This window comes from Rhipicephalus microplus, chromosome 1 (assembly GCF_043290135.1).
Source record: "Rhipicephalus microplus isolate Deutch F79 chromosome 1, USDA_Rmic, whole genome shotgun sequence".
NCBI lineage: Eukaryota > Metazoa > Arthropoda > Arachnida > Ixodida > Ixodidae > Rhipicephalus > Rhipicephalus microplus.
The window spans coordinates 249,607,171-249,627,762 of record NC_134700.1 but is presented as its reverse complement, the minus strand read 5'-3'; the positions used below and the strand labels follow the sequence as shown (position 1 = coordinate 249,627,762).

Sequence of the window (20,592 nt, the reverse complement as noted above, 5' to 3'; positions counted from 1 at the left end):
TTTTTTATTATTATAACTTTGCTAGTGCGTGCCAGTAGCTTACAGCGGACTAGTCTCTGTCCTGCCTTAATAGTTTCCTGATGATAATTACCATGTGTAAACGCAAGTGGGGCGTCGCCGCCGGACCATCTAGCCCACGGGCTGAACGACGCCCGGTATGACGTGCGGGCTCCGTGCGTGCGAGTGCACCGTAGCGACCGTAGTGCAAACGTCGAAGTCATGGCTTCCGCGGCTCTTGGCGGCGACAAGTGCGGGTGGCCGCACTTGCCGCCAAACGTTATGGAGCACATCTTCAGCTACCTGGATCTCACTTCGGCTCGCAATTGCACGTTGGTGTGCAAGTACTGGCACGCGCTGCTCAGTGACGAGAACAACGACGTGTGGAGGTTACACTGCGCGCGCAAACTGGCCGATGCTGCACTCAAGTCCGACTTGCTCTGGAGCGTACCGAGTAGCAAAGCCAAGTTGCGCGCCTTTTACCACGCGTGGGATCCGCGCGAGTGCTCGCGCAACATCTACATCAAGTCGAACGGTTTCACGCTGCACCGAAACCCGGTGGCGCAGAGCACGGACGCCGCCAAAGGCAAGCGTGGATTTGCGGAGGGCCGCCACTGCTGGGAGGTTTGGTGGGAAGGGCCGCTCGGCACCGTCGCCGTGGTGGGAATCGCGACACGCGAGGCACCGCTACAGTGTTCCGGTTACGTGGCCTTGCTGGGCTCTAACGCGCACTCCTGGGGTTGGAACCTGGTAGACAACCATCTGCTGCACAACGGAGACAGCCAGGGCAACTACCCGTTGCTCAACAATGCACCGAAGTACCAGGTATACGGACTTCTCATTCGTTGTGCGCTTCGACAGTCCGTACTGCTTTGCCTGATCAGCACCCATCTCCTTTCTAGGTGGGAGAGCGACTGCGAGTGATCCTAGACTGTGAAGATAATACGCTTGCGTTTGAGCGCAACTACCAATTCCTTGGAGTGGCTTTCAGGGGGTTGCCTGACAAGATGCTCTATCCGGCTATCTCGGCTGTCTACGGTAACACGGAGGTCTCTATGGTGTATTTGGGCCGACCGCTGGACGGCTGACGCCCTATTGTGTGAGAAACTGTCTCAAACTGGCATCTATCATCATACTTCACAAGATAGAGCAATTAGGTGAGGTTCGGGCTGTATCTGTACAGACCTGCATTGATAACTTGTGTGTCATTTGGGGGAGGTGTGTAATATCTAGTTGGTAGGTTCTTAAACTGTTACAGGGGCCATGCTCGCCAGCAAACTGTTGCATGGCAGGTAATTGTCGTGCCTTTTTTGTGCAAGACATGATTTAGGGCCGCCTTACCATCGGCTCATTGTGGGTTTTTGGATAACATCCTGCACATGAGTGTCTTTACAGGTTGGGAAAAAAAAGAAAAGTGTTCTTACCGAAACATTAACTTATCCTTGGGATGGTTGCAAGAGCATATATTCTCGCGTTGCATACCTCGGATACCTGTAATGCAGGCTGCATTTTGTTTTTGACATGTAGTATAATGCTGGAGGGAACCATGTACAAATAACGTTTCGAAACCTTATAGCAAGCATGACCCATTTATTTTGCATGCCTTCCTCATTTAAGTTTGTTTGGATCCCACGTGAAAGGTTTAATGAACAGCGGTGGTGCCAGGGGAGGGCATTGCAAAGTGTTAAGCCGTTATTCTTTATCATGATCAGCTACAGCATCAACTAAGGGCACATAAAGCTTTGCAGACGTGTATCGGGTACATTGCTTCTTCTCAAAATAATGACATCGCGGCTGCTTCTTCAATTTGAAAAGTCATGTCACAGTGGGTATATTTCAATGGTACCTTTAGTAATTACCCCAAGAGATTCTACAATGCACTTTAGAAAGTCTGCTCTTCCACCTTTCACTTTGACTGTGTTGCGTGTTTTACTCCGGCTTGGCATTTATATAATTATTTATTACGAGCATCTGCGCAGGCATTGTCACTCATGATCACACGAATATCTTTTGAAAAAAAAAAAAAAACTGCGTTTATGACTGCTCGGAGCTGTGTTAGCTGCTAACCTTTCTGACAAACATTCCTGCAAGAATGCTGAAGGTACTGAAGGGAAGTTTTTTCTTCATACTTGCAGGTGCTGGCTGCTGTTCCTGGGGATGGTATATCTTTTATAATGGGTTACAAAGGGTCAGTGCTCATGCTATCCCTACTACCGGTATTGTAGAGGGATATGGCTGGTGGACACAGTTCAGAACTGCGCCACCTTTAAGGCAAAACTTTATTTGCCCCTTAAGTCTAATTTTTGGGGGCTGTTTTGCAATAGCAGCAACTCTGAGAGGTAATGCAATGAAAGGGCCCCTCACCAGATGATATAACGAAGTTTAGTTACACACTGGAAGTTTTTGTGCATCTAATGAAAATCAATATGCCACAAAAATTTTTTAATCAGTTCTAGAAGCGAAGAAAACCAATGTTTTAAAGCGGCGCAAAACCATGATGCGAAGAGGCAAGCTCCAAACTATTGCTGCTCACCCCGTTTAGCCTTCGCATGCGAAATCACTTCCCTGCCCTCTTCGGCACGCGAGCGAGAGGATCACATGCATACACATGAATAGGTCATGTGCATACAAGGTCATGAGTTCATAATGTGCCCGAGCCCCCATGACACTACCAGTATTGTGTCAGTATTCTCTGCACTTCATCCTCAAATTATGCTGAATGTGCCCTCGCTGATCACTTGGCTTTCAACCTATTACGGAATCTGAAAGCTGAAACATTTCTATGAACGAAAGTCTAGCGGTATCATCAGCCGATGCCGCATGAAAATTTAGTTAGATGCTGTAGAATAAATGAGTGCTGGAGTGCGGTAGAGCTTAAGTTTCACTGTAAGGGGAGGCGTCTGCACAGTGTGCAAAGGGCGAGAATAGGAACACACGTGAAACAGAGGTAAATTCGTCTCGAATCTTACGGCGATTCACAGTAAAAATTTAGAAAGAAAACACGCACATGCTGTTAGCCTGTTTGTTATTGCTCTCAAGTTTTATCTTGTCAAGGAACAAATTACACGAACTACTCGTCGTGTCAAATAATTATCGCAGTGTCATGGCCTACTGTCGGTGACGTAAGAGCACAGGTGTATGTAGAGAAGCAACGTCACAGCAATTCGACTACGTAGGGCTATTTCATCTTGTACGCCAACCCCTCATTCTGTGGCCACGTGCCCGCGAGAAGGGCAAGCAGTGTTCAGCTTGAAATTTGGCACATTTCCGCGGTATGTAGCATTGCAAATTTTAACAGATGTGATCGTAAACACGCAGTGTATGCATTGCACTCGTCAGCTCAATATAGTCAGACCTGGTGAGGGGTGCTTTAAAAGGGCTTGTGGGAACCAGGGGCATTATTTATGAGGTGAATGAAAAATAGTGTGAAATGTGGCTAAAACTGGTGACACACGATCACTTTTGATCTCAATTGGGCCTAATTCAGATTGAGCTTCTTGATCATGATTAGCTCCTTTAGGCAAGCTGCAAAAAGGGAAGAAATTTAATTCCATTTGGGACCAGAGAACCCACCGTGTGATGCCGGTATTCAACAGAACTAGAGAAATTGTCTGTTTATTTTATTTATTTACATACGTATTTATTTGTGTGCTCTCAGGAGCCCTAGGGCATCATTAGGCGGAATGGTCAGATGGTAATTTATTATCTGCAACTTGGACGGCTAAAAGGTCTCTGCAGCAATTGAGGTAGAAAGGTGGTTCTAGTTACTGCTTTCTCCCAGAAAAAAAAAGGCATAGCAAGTGATGTTGCAATGTAAGGGAATATTTACCCTGAGCTTATGATCAGTCCATGCAGGCTTGTATTCTGAAGAAGAAAAAGACCATATTTAGGTGATGGGTTATTGCAAAAATGTTCCAAAAGCTGGTTGAGTTCATGATTAAAAAAATAATGTACTCCGACTTAGCACAACAAAATGTAACAAATACTACGCAGACGTTCAGCCACCTAAGCGGGTGGCATTCTCAGTATGCACTGGCACTAAATCAGCTAAGGTCACCCTGTCTACTGCTAGTCTCTGTACACATCCTATAGGGGACCGCGGTTGTTGCATGCATAGCTTGTTACAGTGGATAAACTACTATTCTAGAAGCTTTCTCTTGCCCCACCTTTGTTACCGAGCCAGCGTCGTCGCATTTCTGAAGTTGAAAACATGCCCCATTGTCAAAATCGCGAGACAGGCAGTTTTGTGAAAGATGTTTAAGCGGAATTATTTGTAAGGTTACTGAAGAATTGGTGGACCTTAATTAGCTTTCATTAAAAAAACACAAGCATAATGGGAGTAATAAAAAAATGACAGGCAGTACAATATTGAATGGCTTATAGGGCAGTGATTGGTGCATGGTTGGGTGAATTCCAATTGGAGCAAACACGTTATAACTTACCTAGGGCCTTCTTGTGGCAAGAGTAGTGCTTTTATTACTGTGGAAGGTTCATCAATATGGCAAAGTGGCCATGTTGGTCACCTATTTTTAAGAATGCTAAAAGTTCAGGGGAGATGCAGAGAGAAAAGAGTGCACACACACACACACGTGCTGTTCTCAAAAAAAAAATCTTTAACGCAATAGTGTTAAAGAGCTCGTTTCGCAGAAATTTCGGTGTCGGCGTCGTTGGTTGTGAGCTAAAAATCATCTCGTGTGTGACCGAAAAATCGAGAAAGATGCAAATGAAATAAATGATAAATTCTGGTTAGTAAGGATCGAATCCGTGTCGTTTGCATGGCAAGCAAGTGTTTTACCACAAAGCCACACGTGTTCTTGGGAAAATAGTGAAAACAACTTCCTCTGCTTGGAAATACAGTGAAAGTAACTTGCATGCTTTACAAACACGTGCATCCTGTATACATGCTACACAGTACGAATTGTAATATTGCAGTAATAATGGGTAGTACAAGCGCACATTGTGATCAGTTGTCACAATATGTGATTATCGTTAATTCATTATTTAAAGCACGCCACCCACTACAAAAGGCACATAGGTTACTACCCCATTCTCCTTAAGGCCACGTAGTAAGTGCATAAGAAGTTATACAGGATTCCAAGCGCACAATTGCCCGTGGTTCAAAGCATGCTACCCATTACACAGAGTGTAGCCGTATGCGAAAGCTTTGCTGACATAAGCCTCTTTGAACTCGGTATGCACTAGGGACAGGATATCGCTGTCGTGTTCAACTCTTGAAGGCGAAGCTTAAAGGACAACTATTGAGTCAACATTGATTGTCGAAATAGCGGTCCAAAAACTTCGTAGTATTATTTTTTTGCCAAGAAAGGGCTTATTTTGAAATAAAATCACGTCCACATAGAGTTAGCGCACTTTAGTTTACCCGCCTCAAGAAGAGGGCCATTTCCCGTCATTGCTGTCGTGCACAACATTGCCCAGCTTTACTGTGCGGCCGCTGACACTAGTATCAGCTGAACGAAAGTGGCGATAGCCACAGCAGCAACAACGGCCATTGATAAATTTCCTGCCATTGGCTCCGAGATAGCAGATGTGTTTTGGTTCAACTGGGTTCCGCTAGATAGCACTACCTGTCCATTAACCACGCAAAAATTGAATATTCGAACCACTCGCCCCGTTCCCTGTAGTAATGTCCGGCGGTTCTTTTTTCCATGAATCAAACAGAAATGAACAAGCAGCATTTTATTGCGTTTCTTGATGCACGGAAGGTTCTTTATTTAGTGCAGCTCGATCGATTACTAGTGTATAATTGTAGACAGTTCGTTTGACGTCTTCGAGATCATTTTGAGAATGTCCTTCTGAGACACATGTATTATTGTGCATTTAGCTTAATATCTGAGTAAGTAGGGCACTGTTGTGGATAGTATTGTCGTTTTAGATGTTGTCATACATTGAGCTTTTACTATGACGTAAATACTTATTTGACTTTAGTCTCCCTTTAAGGATACCCCAATTTTCGTGGTCTTGACACTTAGCTTCTAATCTAAAAAGATGCAGCCAGTTATGCAATTATTGTTGGAAGCTCCAGAAAGATTACATACTGGTAAAAGAGAGTAGCTGCTTTTCAGATGAGAATTGCCTCCTGAAACCATTTTGACATGGGGAAAAAACAAACTTTGAAAAAAACACTTGGTTCATATAAAGATGTGCTCGAGAAGTTAATCAAGTGCACTGATTAAACATATTGACCTTTAGTTAGGGGGAAAATATCTGTTACAGCACTTATGAAGTGGAACCACCTTACCAACCTTTTGAAAAACTTGCATCCGATTTGCAGCAACTAATAGTGTAGCTGTTAGACTAAGTTAGTCGTATTCGACCCATTATAACTTTTTAGCAAGCGAAACAATGAAACATTTTTTACATTCTCGGCTACAATTTGGAGAGGTTTTGAAGAAACTGAAAATGGCTTTCTTTTTTTTTTTTTTTCAGAAAACTATTTTCAAAACGTTGGTGTTTATGGTAAACCACCTATGTATAAGTGGCAATTTTTAATTATTATAGTCAATGCAAAAACAACAAGAATTGTACTAAGTGTAATGTCAAATATCTAATTCGGTATGTGCCCAGTTTTATTACCCTCAGTTTAACTTATCCTCAACAATACTTGAAATACAGGTATTTTGTGCCGTTTACCTTGTTTGAGTAGTGACTTTTTTCCTCAGTTCATTCAATAGCAAAGGGATATTGACTACTCAGAATATTTCATTGAGCTTCTTCTTTGATGGGAATGAATGTTTTGACCATGAAATTGACTTTTTTGTTGTTGCTAAGGGCACTAAAATTCATGAGAGGGGAAAAGTGGCAAAAATGTATTTTTTCATCCAATTTCATGAATTCAATTTCTAGGCAACGAATTATCTTTTTTTATAAAATCATTGTTCTGGCTTTAAAACTTGCACTTAGAATAAATTCAATAAACATTGTAAATGGCATAGAGTTTCATACTACAATACCTAGAGGGTTATCTTGGGCTAATGTCTATGTGGGCTTCTCCAGCGACACTTGTACAACCATAGGAATACAGGCTTCGGATGTGCTTCGAAAGGCTTTCGTTCTTAAGATTCGCGAGGCTTCTTTTCACAGTGTAAAACATAGTGATATAAAGTTATTTTCAATCCAAAGCTGCTTCATTCTTTTGTATGCAAAATTTACTGCAAAAAGTTTCCGCAACCATGAGATTTAAATGAAACCTGGACAAATTGCTCAGCCATTGTGTTCCAGATTTCACATCAGGATATGATAGATTATTTTTTACAACACTTGAAAACAAACACGCATGTTTTTCCCTTGAAAGTATGTATTAGCTATCTATGGAAATAGCAGTACTGTGTTGAGTTGGAAACAACGCATCGTCTGCTACAATGCCAGGTGCGTCTGTCTAAGTGGCCTGCCCCCAACATATTTCTTGTTTTGTTGTGAAGACGAGTAAGAGGAGCGTGACTGCACATTTACTTAGTTTAGCTACAGTTTTGCAGTCGAATTGGGAGAGTTTTGACACGACGCTCTCAAGAAGACGGAAACTCTGTGTGATATCCACGTCTATGCCCAGCGGTAACTGCGCAATGCTTTCCCAAAACTATGTATGGCTTGTAAAGTTGCAGTGTAGCAGCTGACGAAGAGACCCAGCGGTTTTCTGCCTCCTTGAGCAATGAACACGCTGCTTGAGTGCTTTGCACCGCACGTCAATACCTATGCTACATGATAACCGAAACTGTACGAAAAGATTCGTACACAGTTTGCTAGTTAACGCTATTCAATCTGAAGCTTGTACTTTCCATCATTTCCATAATTGTACAACAAACACAGCAACAGTTTCTTTTCTAGGCTATTGTATAAGACTGTGTGGTGAATTATGACCAAAACCTTGTGTTCTTGTCTGGACACATCGACCAGAAGAGTGCAGTCAATATGTAGTGTCACGGAGTTTACATTGTAAGCACGTACTGGCTTTTATATGGTAAATAAGGCAGCCATAAGCAATGTAGACTGCAGCATGGCAATTTTACTGAGAAATGCAATGCAGTGTAAGCATGCAAGAAATAAATGCTTTGAACACAAGTGCTGTCATTGTGCCTTGATTCAGGCAGCAGTGGAAAAGGAGCCTGTCCTTTATGGGTGTTAACAAATAGCGTAGTGAGAAACATTTCACAGGACAAGATGTTCAGTATAAAAGAAACTATGGTTACCACCAGGCTAGTCCACTGTTGGGGCACCACAAGCTGCCATTAAAGAGGTGTTTCCTGGTGAACATAGAGCCAATTTTATTACATAATTAATACTTGGGGATGGTAACTAAATGAAAACAGAATTTCTGGCAAATGCCAACAATGTTTGGTGTCTATGTAGCTTGTGTGACCAGCATTTTTTTAAAGGCTAATGCTCAGGGCAAGATGAAAGCTTGAAGAGATGCAAAATTCTTTAACATGGTGTGTCAAGAAGAGAGTATCAACCATATTCTATGCAGTTGCAGCCTTGAAGAATAGGAGACTGCATGTGGTAATGTTAGCTCTAGCAACCCACCTTGTGTTAGTTTCCATTGCATTATTAAAATATATTTGGTCACTCTGCTGCATGTACTTGTACGGTGCTTGTACCTAACTGTTTCTTGCAACCTTAGTAAATAAGTGTGTGTCACCAAGTTTGGTAGAACATCCAGTGACCCAAATTGACATGACAGAGACAAGAACAAGTCATTTAATAATTCTCCACCTCTAACCACAATCGAAACCACATCTCACAAGGTCCTCAAACACAGCAGTACTGGTGTTCTAGCAAGCTGTGCGAAAATGCGTAAGGTCATCAAGAGAACAATTCTTGGCGCTCACATGCACCAGCACATTGGACATCTTAAAAGCCATGTGAGGACTTAGATGGCATCATATGTCCAGAGGCGTTTTAGTCTAAAAGGTAGCACAGCACGAGATCTTGGCTGCAGTAGATGACAGAAAAGACTTTGCAGTGCTACATATAGAAAAGCGTTGAATTATTCACGTTTGTCAAGGTCTTTAGTAAACGCCAAGCTCTGTCTCGTAAGTTTCACCATGTTCACGGCTTCAGTATAATGAAATTCTCAATATTGTCGCGCTTCAACACAAGCAGTGCACCGAGACGTTGAGTCCGAGAACCGACGGAGTGTGTTTTTATGCAGAAGCCAAGAGCAGGTGAGCAAAACAAAAGCACGTTGTCTTCTTCAGCCCCCCTTTTCATGAGGCTGTTGGCGCGCACATCATCTTCGTTCTTTGTTTCGGGCGCGGCAATATCATAAAGTATTTGAAGTATATGATGTATTTTTTTACCCAAATATAAATTAAGTGTATATGTCCACAATTTCAGTGCAATGAAGTTTTACTGCTACCATTGAGAAAGGCCAAGGGAATAAATTCAAATGCCTGCTGGTGCCAGTGGCCATAAGGTTGTCTTGCACACGTTTTTTTATCACATTTGCTGTGTCACTCGACCAGCAACAGCAAACTTTAATCAAGAATTTGTGTTTGAGAGCACTACCTCGACAAGCACCCGTGAACAGCTCGCATACTTTTGTATGTGCTCGCTGCTTGCTTCACGCTGAGATGATAGCATGAAAACCCCGTCGCTCCCTCGAGTGACTGTATTTCCTTACATCAATGTTCTGAAGTTACACGTGGTGTGATTTTGAAAAGTTATCTGATAGCCTTACTTCATACAACATTCCGACTCCCTGCTATCACATTCATTGCATCGTCCTTGTTGCAGAACTTCCTTTCTTTTTTTCTCTAAAAACATATTCAGCTCTTCCGTTGGTAAGCAGCGGTGACTACTCCCATCACACAGACAGATCCCTTTGTTATGACCTTCTGAGGGACCAAAACAAATATGCGCACAACACCATCAGGTCGTGGGAATTGAGGCTAGCCCGCCGCCTTTGCGCGAGCTTTGCCGCCTCTTTCTCCGCTCCCATGTCCCGACATGACTCCCCTCCTCCATGGTCTGCCGCGCTGGGAGTGCGAGGAGTGGCGCTTGACCCCTCTCACTCGGTAGCGGATGTGGACTGTGGCGCCGCGCGCGAGAGACTGCGGGGACGACGTGGGGGTAAGCACGCTTTCCTTTTCCGTCCGTCAGCTCCCTTAGGGGCTCGTTCGGACTTCGCCAACAGCGCCTTGCGCCCGCGGCGAACGCTTACCTTATGTCGCCCTCCTGCCGAACGATAGGCCGAAGAGCGGTACGGTGTCTTAGTGCGTGGTCAAGCTGCGCCGACCCGCATCTCTTCGAAGCCAACGCGAGCGCCTTTGTCCCGGTGTCTCCGTGAATCACTTTTACAACGGAGATGTGCTCGCGGCACCCTGTGTAGTACTTCTCGCTCGTGGCGTGGATAAGCCCATTTGCTCTCCCGCCGCGCCTGTTGAAAAAGAAAAGGAATAAACGTGTGCAGACTAGTACTGCAAGAGAAGAAGAAGTTGAAAAGGAGAAACGGCGTTCGGTCTGGTTTCTTCGCCGATCGGTAGTTTTCCTTTACATCGTGGTGCCGAAACCCCTCGTGCGGACACGTCTCCTTCATCGCACGACTCGAGGGGACCTTCTACTCGACCGCGTCGTTTTGCGGGCGGCGAGGACTGCAACGAATCGTTCCTGATCGGCGTAGGCCGGACTAGACTCCAACACCGGATCCGATGGATCGCCTCAAGACCAAGCGCTCCGCTCGACGAGCCCAGAACACCAAGCTCCTGCAAGAAGCAAGGTCACTGCTAATTGACCCTACCGCGGACAAGCCCAAACTCACAGGTATTTATGACCGTTTGTCAGCGAGCAACAACGAGCTCTCGAAGATCAATGATGCACTCGAGGAGCACGTAGCGGACGAGGAGCTCGAAGCTGAGTATATCGCGGCAGCAGTGTATAACGACGAAGCTATAAGCATGCTCGCTGAGATTCGCTGCAAGATAGACGGTTTGCGACATGGAGACAGCACAGCAGCGGCTGCTCCTCAGAACGCATCACCATCTGACGTGCCAACCGCAATTGGCCCAAGGCTGCCGAACCTTGGCATGCCAACATTTAGAGGTGATATACATGAATGGTCGGCTTTCTGGGAGCAGTTTGAGCAAACTGTCCACCTGAACAACGCTTTGTCAACAACGACGAAGTTCTATCTACGTCATTATCTTGCGGGTGAAGCGGCAGCTGCGATATGTGGTTTTCCGACTTCCGGAGCCTGTTATGCAGACGCCATCGAGTTATTGAAGGAACGCTTCGGAGATCGAAAACGGATCGAGCAACACCACCTATCAGCGCTTCGCAATCTACCTCACATCAAGTCGGGAAGCGACGTCCGCGGCCTTAGGCGACTTTACGATGCTGTGCAGCTGAATATCCGTTGTCTAACTGCACTAAATGTTCCTACGCTTAGCTTTTCCGCTATGCTGATGGACATTTTACAGGACGCCCTACCGTACGACATCATTTTGGCCTACACACGTGCAAAGCGCAGTCAGGCACTAAGAGAAAACGGGTCTGCTGCCAATGTCTTTGAGCCAAGCGTGGCAGCTGCTACATCTGATGCGGAGTTAAAGGAGCTGCTCACCTATACACGTATAGAGCTAGAAAGTCGGGAGCAGTGCAAGCCCTTTAATGACCGACTGCTGGATGACCGTTCACAGAGGACTCGAAGCGGCAGCACCAGCACGGCTTCCGTACTACACAGCACATCGAACAGCTGGGGTGAGTGTTTTTTCTGCAAGTCGAAGAAACATGGCACCCGCGCTTGTGACGTGAACCTTGCCATCGATACGAAGAAAAGAATGCTTGCAAAAGACAACCGCTGCTATCGATGCACGTCCCGAGGACATCAGGCACGTTCTTGCCGCGTCAAACTCACCTGCTCGAGTTGCCACGGGAGGCACGCATCAAGTATGTGTGACCCGCACTATACATCGAACCAAACAGCGACACCTTCTCGTCCAGTTGACTCCTCCGGCAGCACAGTAGGAATGGTGTCGTCACAATCAGTCATGCTGTGTGAGAAGGATTCACTGAGCGGGGGCACAACAAATCACAGTGAAGTGTCTTTACAAACGTTTCGCGCCTTTGTCATCAAAAACGGCAAAACAAGGTATGTCCGAGGGATTCTCGATGGAGGGAGCCAGCGATCCTTCGTCACGGAAGATCTCGCCAAGACATTACACCTACAGGTGCTGGGCGAAACTCAAATTGCGCTGAATACGTTTGGCTGTTCATCACCAAGTACTGTGGAAAGACTTCAAGTGGTGGAAGTTCCTCTGCGTAGCCAACACGGTTCTGACACCTACACGGTGCGCGCAATCGTTGTTCCAGTTATCTGCCACGATATTGCTTCCCCGAAAGCTGACAGCCATTTCTTGAAGGCAAGGCCATTGCGGACGAAAAGGAGTTTGATGCGGAAACGGAAAATAGCCTCAGCTTGTTGATCGGCGCTGACCACCTCTGGCAAATCATGTCAGGACGTATCGTCAAAAGTGCAGAAGTTCCAGGACTGGTAGCAATGGATACAGCTTTTGGATGGACGCTACAAGGACCCAGTCACCGAAAAGCCTTTCTTGACTGCAGCTCTAGCCTAATGGTCCGCATTCTGAAAGTACAAGCAATTGTTGATGACGAATCAACCTCGCAGATCTTGCAATCTTTTTGGCAACTAGAAGCAATGGGCATCGCAGATTCAACGGCACCTTCCTCCCATGAGTCCGTTGCACGATTACATGAAACCATTAGCAAGAAAAGCGACAGGTACGGCGTTGCCTTGGAAGGAAAATAAGGAACCGCTTCAAGGTAACAACCGGGAAATTCCGCTATCACGTCTACAAAGATTAACACGGAGGCTATCAACGATGAAAAGAATGTTGCAGCGATATGACAGAGTAATCCGGCAATATCTGGAGATGGGTCACGCGGAAGTGGTGCCTAAGGATACTCCTCGGGATCGAGATCACACCATATATTATATGCCACATCGGGAAATAACGCAACTTACTGAAAAAGCGTTATGGCGCTACTGCCCGGGTGAAGACAACCTGGCGGATGTACTGACTAGAGGCATACCGATAAGGACTCTACGTGCATGTCGCTATTGGTGCATGGACCTGAATGGTTGTCCCAGCCAAAATCAAGCTGGCCTTCAGAACGTAATCAGTACAAACCGATAAACGAAGAGGCAGAGATTGAGACGCAACATGTTTTTCTTCAAGCGTCATCCAGGAACTTACACCCGATGATTGATATAAGGAAGCATAGCGACGTGCAGAAGCTCTTGCGCGTCACCGCCTGGGTCTTTCGCTTAGTGGATCGATGCCGTGGACTTCAAACTTTGCTCAGCGAAACAATTTTGGCACGGGAGATAAGCAAGTGTGAAATGTTTTGGGTCCGATATGTCCAGCGCATTTTCTTGTTGGACGTTCATTGTTAGCGCCTCCGGATCAGAGCAACAATGACTACGATGCCATCAGTGCTCAAGCTGCATGGTCGAAGAGACATCAGCAAAAAGTTGAGATACCGACACAACATGATGAATCATATGTGGATGCGATGGAAAAAAGAGTATTTATTAGAACTACGGGCACTTCACCTATACCCAGCTCATCCCAGCAACTGCCTCCGAGTAATGACGTGGTGATAATAGAAGAGTCTGGTATTCCCAGAGGAGTTTGGCCCCTTGGGCTTATCACAGACGTTTACCCTGGACAAGATGGAATAATACGAGCTTGCCGAGTGAAAGCTCAAGACGGGAAGATTTTCAGAAAACCAGTACAGAAATTGTACAGACTGGAATTAGGCGACGCTACTGGGGGGCGGGAGTATGTTGAAAAAGAAAAGGGATAAACGTGTGCAGACTAGTACTGCAAGAGAAGAAGAAGTTGAAAACGAGAAACGGCGTTCGGTCTGGTTTCTTCGCCGATCGGTATTTTTCCTTTACAGCGCCTTTGCAACGGGCTGTACTGCGTTTTTGGTGTTGCCGCAGTCAATAAAGTGTTGCGAACTTCAGCAGTACTGTGTTCTCGCCATGACGACGGTTAACGCGTGCCCTGCGGCTCACTCAGACCGGACCCACGCTAGTGGCCGTAATCCTTGGGGATACGACTACACTACTAGGTAAAAAGCCTACATATGGAACTCATTACTGTGAGCTACTCAACAATCGACCACATACATACTATCAATCAGGTAATAGAGAAATGCTCAGAATATAGCCAACCACTATACATAGTCTTCATTGATTACGAGAAGGCGTTTGATTCAGTAAAAATATCAGCAGTCATGCAGACACTGCGGAATCAGGGCGTCGATGAAGCATATATAAACATCCTGGAAGAAATATACAGGTGATCAACTGCTACCATAGTGCTTCATAAAGAAAGCAACAGAATACCAATCAAGAAGGGTGTAAGGCAGGAAAAGACAATCTCCCCAATGCTGTTTACCGCGTGCTTGCAGGAGGTTTTCAGAAGCCTAGAATAGGAACAGTTAGGGATAAGAGTTAATGGAGAGTACCTTAGTAACCTGCGCTTCGTTGATGACATTGCATTGCTTAGTAACTCAGGGGACGAACTGCAACTCATGATTACGGAGTTAGACAAAGAGAGCAGAAAGGTGGGTCTTAAAATTAATCTGCAGAAAACGAAAGTAATGTGCAACAACCTCGGAAGAGAGCAGCGCTTCGAGATAGGTAATAGTGCACGTCTAGTTGTAAAAGACTATGTCTGCTTAAGGCAGATAATAACCACGGAACCGAAGCACGAGATTGAAGTAATTAGAAGAATAAGAATGGGGTGGAGCACATTTGGCAAGCACTACTCAAATTATGACAGGTAGATTGCCACTATCCCTCAAGAGGAAGGTGTATAACAGCGGTATCTTGCCGGCACTTAGCTACGGAGCAGAAACCTGGAGACTTACAAAGAGGGTTCAAGACTTACAAAGAGGGTTCAGCTTAAATTGAGCACGACGCAGCGAGCAATGGAAAGAAAAATTGTAGGTGTAACCTTAAGAGACAAGGAGAGAGCAGAGTGGATTAGTAAACAAACGGGGGTTAAGGATATCATAGTTGAAATAAGAAGAGGAAATGGACATGGGCCGGGCATGTAGCGCTAGACAGGATAACCGCTGGTCGTTACGGGTAACTGACTGGATTCGCAGAGAAGGCAAGCGGGTTAGGGAGAGACAGAAGGTTAGGTGGGCAGATGAGATTAAGAAGTTATCGGGTATAAATTGGCAGTAGCAAGCGCAGGACCGAGTTAACTGGCGGAACATGGGAGAGGCCTTTGCCCTGCAGTGGACGTAGTCAGGCTGATGATGATGACTGTGTGCTACAGTCAGTTACAACTTATAAAACTGGCCTCGGAACCACAGCGCCCTTGCCTTTCGTCTGCGAAAGACAGTCACACCCGCTGGTTTCCACTCGAGCCAAACTACCTTTTCTCTGATAACACAATATGCTATTCACACTTGCAGTCATATGTTTGGCATTCCTACCTAAACCTTGGCCTTGTTGCACTGTCGGAATCTTTGACGAAATTTCCCAGGACGGGACATTCAAATTTCCTATTTAGAACTAGCGACACGAATGTGTGTTTGTATGGCATAGTCAACTCTGAAACGCTTGAAGTGCTTGACGTCACAAAAAAGTCACAGCTTTGCCGTAAAGGCGAAACAATGAACGTGATAGCAACAAATTGGAAGGTCACGCGGAGAATGGCAAGCAGATCAAAACGTGCCCCGCGTTTTTCAGGAACAAATGAAGCACGAAACGTACTCAGAGGTACAGATGAACACGAATAAGCGTCTCAGTTACTCCGTTGTGTCTGAAAAGTGCGCCCTTTTTGCAAGTGGAGACTGTGCAGCGATGTTTGTGCGCCCGGTGGCTACAACAAAATTGTTCCGGTGAAAGACGAAGGCGTACGATTCTCCCCACCGCGAGATAAGCACGCGTGTTGGCTCCCTCTGCGTGAGTCAAGGTACGCGTGGGACATGAGAGCGTGCACCGCCGCGTCGGGACGATCTGGCGACGCGCGCTCATTGCGGCGTCTCGCTGGTAACGCTAAAAACACGTTGCCCTGAGATGACCATCGCCAGGGGTAAGTGGTAGATATAAATAGCTTGCGGTTTCAACGTTGAAGGAGGCGCGGTTCGTGGCTCAGTGGCCAACGCCTCGCACTCACAAGCAAGAGGTCGGATGTTCGAGTCCTCACGCCGGGGTCTTTTTCAGAACTACTTTTCTTTCTTGCGTTTTCATACATATAGATACATATACAGTGAATGACGGCGACACCGGAGGCAAAATCCAGCCGAGGGTGTCCATATAAATGCTATCGCAATAAAATGAATAATTGTATGTTTCTATTGAACGGAGCATTTGTACACATTCTGTGAGAGGGACGGCCAAGACTACGATGCCAATTGACATATTTTCTTGTGTTCCAAGTGAGTGCTATAGACAAAGGTCGTCGTATACAGCCATATTATATGCTTGTTTTAAAGTTACATATACACTGTCAACTATTCCAACAAATAAAAAAAATAGCGCACCTAAGTCCCGCAAGACTTGGTGATCAAGTCACAGCAGAGATGATCAGCATATAGCTGGTCAAGGCTTGGCTAGGTTTTAGGAGCTTGCTCGTCATGCTTCTTATACTCGCTCCTTGTCCGTTGTCGGTGACGTGTAGCCTAATTTTCATTGCTCCCGCTAAAGGCGCAGCTGCGCTTTCTCCAGTGAGTCACGCAAGCGCCGCTCAGGCGGCGACCGCACAATCGGCGCCACGTGCTCTAGTTAGATCGGTGACCGCGCTAAGGGGCCGCGCCTGTATACAGCGCTGACGTTTGGCGCACTTCCTTTCTCTTCGCTGGGAGCTGGCTCAATGAACTGCTCCGCAGCATGAACACCCCAGAAGCCATGTCAGCATTGCGACGGTCTCGCAACGCAGTTCGGGCTCACCGCCAAGACCTTGCGGTTAGAGGCCGAAGCGCAGAGGGCTCACCATCAAGCAAAGCCGCCACGTCTTTATACGGTAGTGGATGAATGTGCACGGAGAATCCGCGGGTCAATTTACCCCATTGTCTCAAGGCAAGCTCCTCAAACATCATTCACTTTGTGGATATGGCGGTGATTTTTAGATGCGAAGTGCTTATGGTCCAGTTCAACCTTGTGTGCGGCGTGACCATCCTTCCAACGCATGCGCGCCCCGTCCCCCTCTCTGCTCTCCTACACTCTCCCTCTCTCACCTCGCAACGTCGACAGCGTCTGCTAGCCAACACTCTCTCACCCATCTCTCCTCTAGGCATCCCTCCTAAATCGACGTTGATTGTTGAAACAGCGGTCTAGAAACCTCGCAGTGTTACTTTAGTGCCAAGGAAGGGCCTATTTTGAAATAAAATCCCGTATTAGTGGTCCGCATCGGGTTAGCGCACTTCCAATTACCCGCCTAGGAAGCGGACCGACGGGACCGAATCACGTCACTGTTGCCGTGCACAACGTTGCCCGGCTTTACTGCGCTAGTATTGCAGCAGACCGAAAGCAGCGGGAGCCACAGCAGCAACAACGGCCATTGATCAATTTCCCGCCATTGGCTCCGAGATTGCAGACGTTTTTTGGTCACAGTGCGCCCCGCTAGATCACACCACCTGTCCAGTGTAACTACGTGGTAATTAAATTTTTGAACCACTCGCATCATTCCCCTGAGTAACCTACGGCGGTTCTTTTTTCTATGAATCAAACAGAAACAAACAAGCAGCACTTTATTGCGTCTCTTCATGCACGGAAGGTTCTTTATTTAGTGCAGCTAGATCGATTACTAGTGATTAATTGTAGGCGGTCCGTCTGATGTCATCGGGATCATTTTGAGAGTGTCCTACTGTGGCGCATGTGTTCTTGTGCATTTACCTTAATTTCTCGGTAAGTAGAGCACTGTTGTTGATAATATTATCGTGTTAGATGTTGCCATACATTGAGCTTTCACTCTGACGTGAATTGTTATTTGACTTTAGTGTCCCTTTAAGCATGCGTGCCCCTTCCCGCTGGTATATGGCAGAAAGAGCAGAACATGAGTAAGAGAAAAACAAAAACAAAAAACAAAAGCACGAAAAAAACTTTTCTGTTTCGTTTCCTTATAGATTTTCCTTTTTTATGCTTTTGTTTTTTGTTTTTCTCTTACTCATATTCTGCTCTTTGTGCCATATGGTTTTTTGTCACATGGTTACTGTCTCCTATACATATTATCGCGCTCTGCGCAATAAACTCATTTGCAAGTTAGCGCTCATGTCCTTCTTGTCTCTGTGTCGTCGTTTTGTTCTCGCGCTATACCTATCGTCATGCCATACCAACTAGCCCAAGCTGCCACACTTTTATGCAGCACAACGCTTGAAATCTTAAAAAACACCTCCTCCCAAGTCCGTGCAGAACATGCGCTATATAGTACCCTGACGAAACACCTTGCGCAATCTTATCGATGCAAGTCGCCACTGCTCCAAGATATTCGCCCTCACTCAACCACACCGAACGAGCGTCGAGCGCTAACACATTTTTCAAAGCCAATTATGGCAGGCTTCATCAATTATACGCTGTGACTTGGTCTTACCTCGAAGTGATTCATTTGGTGGTGCAAGAAGGAAACTGGAGAGAGCGACAAATTAGTGGTGTTTTACATGGGTGACATATGCTGTGTCAACAGTTCTCTTCGTCTCATTCGCTGGAGCAAGCAAAAAAGAGTAGAGAGAAAGACAGAAGGCTGCGAGACGCCTCATTCAAAATGCTGCACGGGTCGTATGTATGGGCGAAAAACAAAAATAAATGGGACCGCAGAATGCAAATAAACAGACTAAATCTCAAAAAAGTATACAATAAATAATTAAAAGAATAAAAGTAGAATAAAAAATTGGGGGGAGGAAGAAGAAAGAAAGAGGGGAATAGGGTGGCTTTCGCGGCACGTCTTTGAATGACGACAGTTATAGCGCGAGAACAAAACGACGACACAGAGACAAGAAGGACACGAAAGACGTCTTGTCTCTGCGTCGTCGTCTTGTTCTCGCGCTATAACTGTCATCATGCCATACCAACTAGCCCAAGCTGCCACGCGTCTTTGAACGTCGCGGAAAAACATTGTTCGTGAGCTTGGGTGGCAGGCAATTACTTGTAGGGAAACGGGGGACTCCGGCAGAGAGGGCTCCGATCCGGCCCCTTCTGTGGTCAGTTAGGAAAACGGAAAAGAGAAACAGGTGTTTCGTTTTCGCTGAAACTATACTGACCCGTTCCATATGTGTGTGTGGGGGGGGGGGGGGGGGGATTTCGGGGCCAAGATGGTGAAAGCACACAGAGCTGTTCGAGAAGTAAAGGCTAAATCTAGAGCCAGAAGACACATGTTGTCAATATGACTGCGTGCGTGTATCCAGCCCCTTGGAATTACTCACCGAAGCGCCTGTGATTGAAACCGGCTGGCGCTGGTTGGGCTCTCCCACTTACAGATAAAGGCACATAAGTTAAACGGAATGACTAAAAATATCAGGAAAGGTGAAACGTGAAAAGGGAAAAAATAATAACAACCGTGAGGGAATAGGTGATATTGTGCGAGAGATGTGCACAAATATGGAAACTATTGAAGTGCAAGGTAACACAAAATTGAAATCATAACAACAAATAAATAAATAAATACAACAAAATAGATATACGAACATAACATGGAGAAATGTTCGGTTGGTCCAGTCTCCCTAAAACTATTGGGCACTTCCTTCGAGCATATCAAGAAATGGTAATAATATTGGTAATGAAATAAAAAATAAATAACGCCAGACTTGATTCCTGTCCCATCTCATCTCTGCACGCCCTAAGTAACGAAAGGAACTGATGCTTTCATTGATGTCGTGTGTTAGTGTTTGGACTTTGTGGATGAAGTATGACTCCCTTTGTTCCCGTTCACGAGTCCCGCGGAAGCCGGACTGGAGGAGGGGGAGTCGTATTTTCTCGAATGAGTGCTCTGGCAAGTTCGGATGCTTCGAAAAAAGAAAGATTTGGCAGAGTGCGTGCGTGGGCTCTGTCGTTATTGAAACGTAGTCTCAAGGCCGTACCCGTCTGACCGATATACTGCTGGCCACAGACATCGCAATGCAGCACATGTATCACGTTGTGGCTGTCACCATTCAGTGAGTCCTTAATTGTGAATGTGAAGTCCGAGGACGAAGCCTTGGCAACACAGGTTGTGGTCATGTGTTTGCAGACTCGGCAGCGTGGTTTCCCGCATGGCTTGCAACCCGATTCACTGCTTTCAGATTCGGTCGTCTTAGCCCTAACCAGGATGTATTTTACGTTCCTTCCGCGGCGGTAGACCACTGGCGGCGGCTCCGTGAAAATTAAGGATAGACGCGCACTATGCTGTATAATGTTAAAATGTTTCGAAAGGATATTGTTGAGGTGCGGTAGTGTGGGCGAGTATGTGACGACAAGGTAAGTTACGTGTCCGGCTTATAGCATCATCAATGATTCTCTCTGGGTTCTCTTTTTCCACAATGGCCGTTTTAAGATCCTTGGCAGGACCTTCGAAATCTGACACGTCCGAACAAGTTCGGTGGTATCGTTGTGCTTGCGAGTAT

The 20,592-nt window shown here is 45.8% G+C and overlaps 1 protein-coding gene across 1 annotated transcript; it reads left to right on the top strand.

The window, feature by feature from the left end:
• Positions 1 to 219: 219 nt before the first annotated feature.
• On the top strand, positions 220 to 8,073 carry Fsn (F-box synaptic protein). Its single transcript, XM_037434880.2, has 3 exons — positions 220 to 822; positions 900 to 1,154; positions 2,133 to 8,073. Exons 1-2 carry the CDS (start codon positions 220 to 222, stop codon positions 1,083 to 1,085), a joined length of 789 nt encoding a protein of 262 aa, XP_037290777.1. The 3' UTR covers positions 1,086 to 1,154; positions 2,133 to 8,073.
• Positions 8,074 to 20,592: the final 12,519 nt, after the last annotated feature.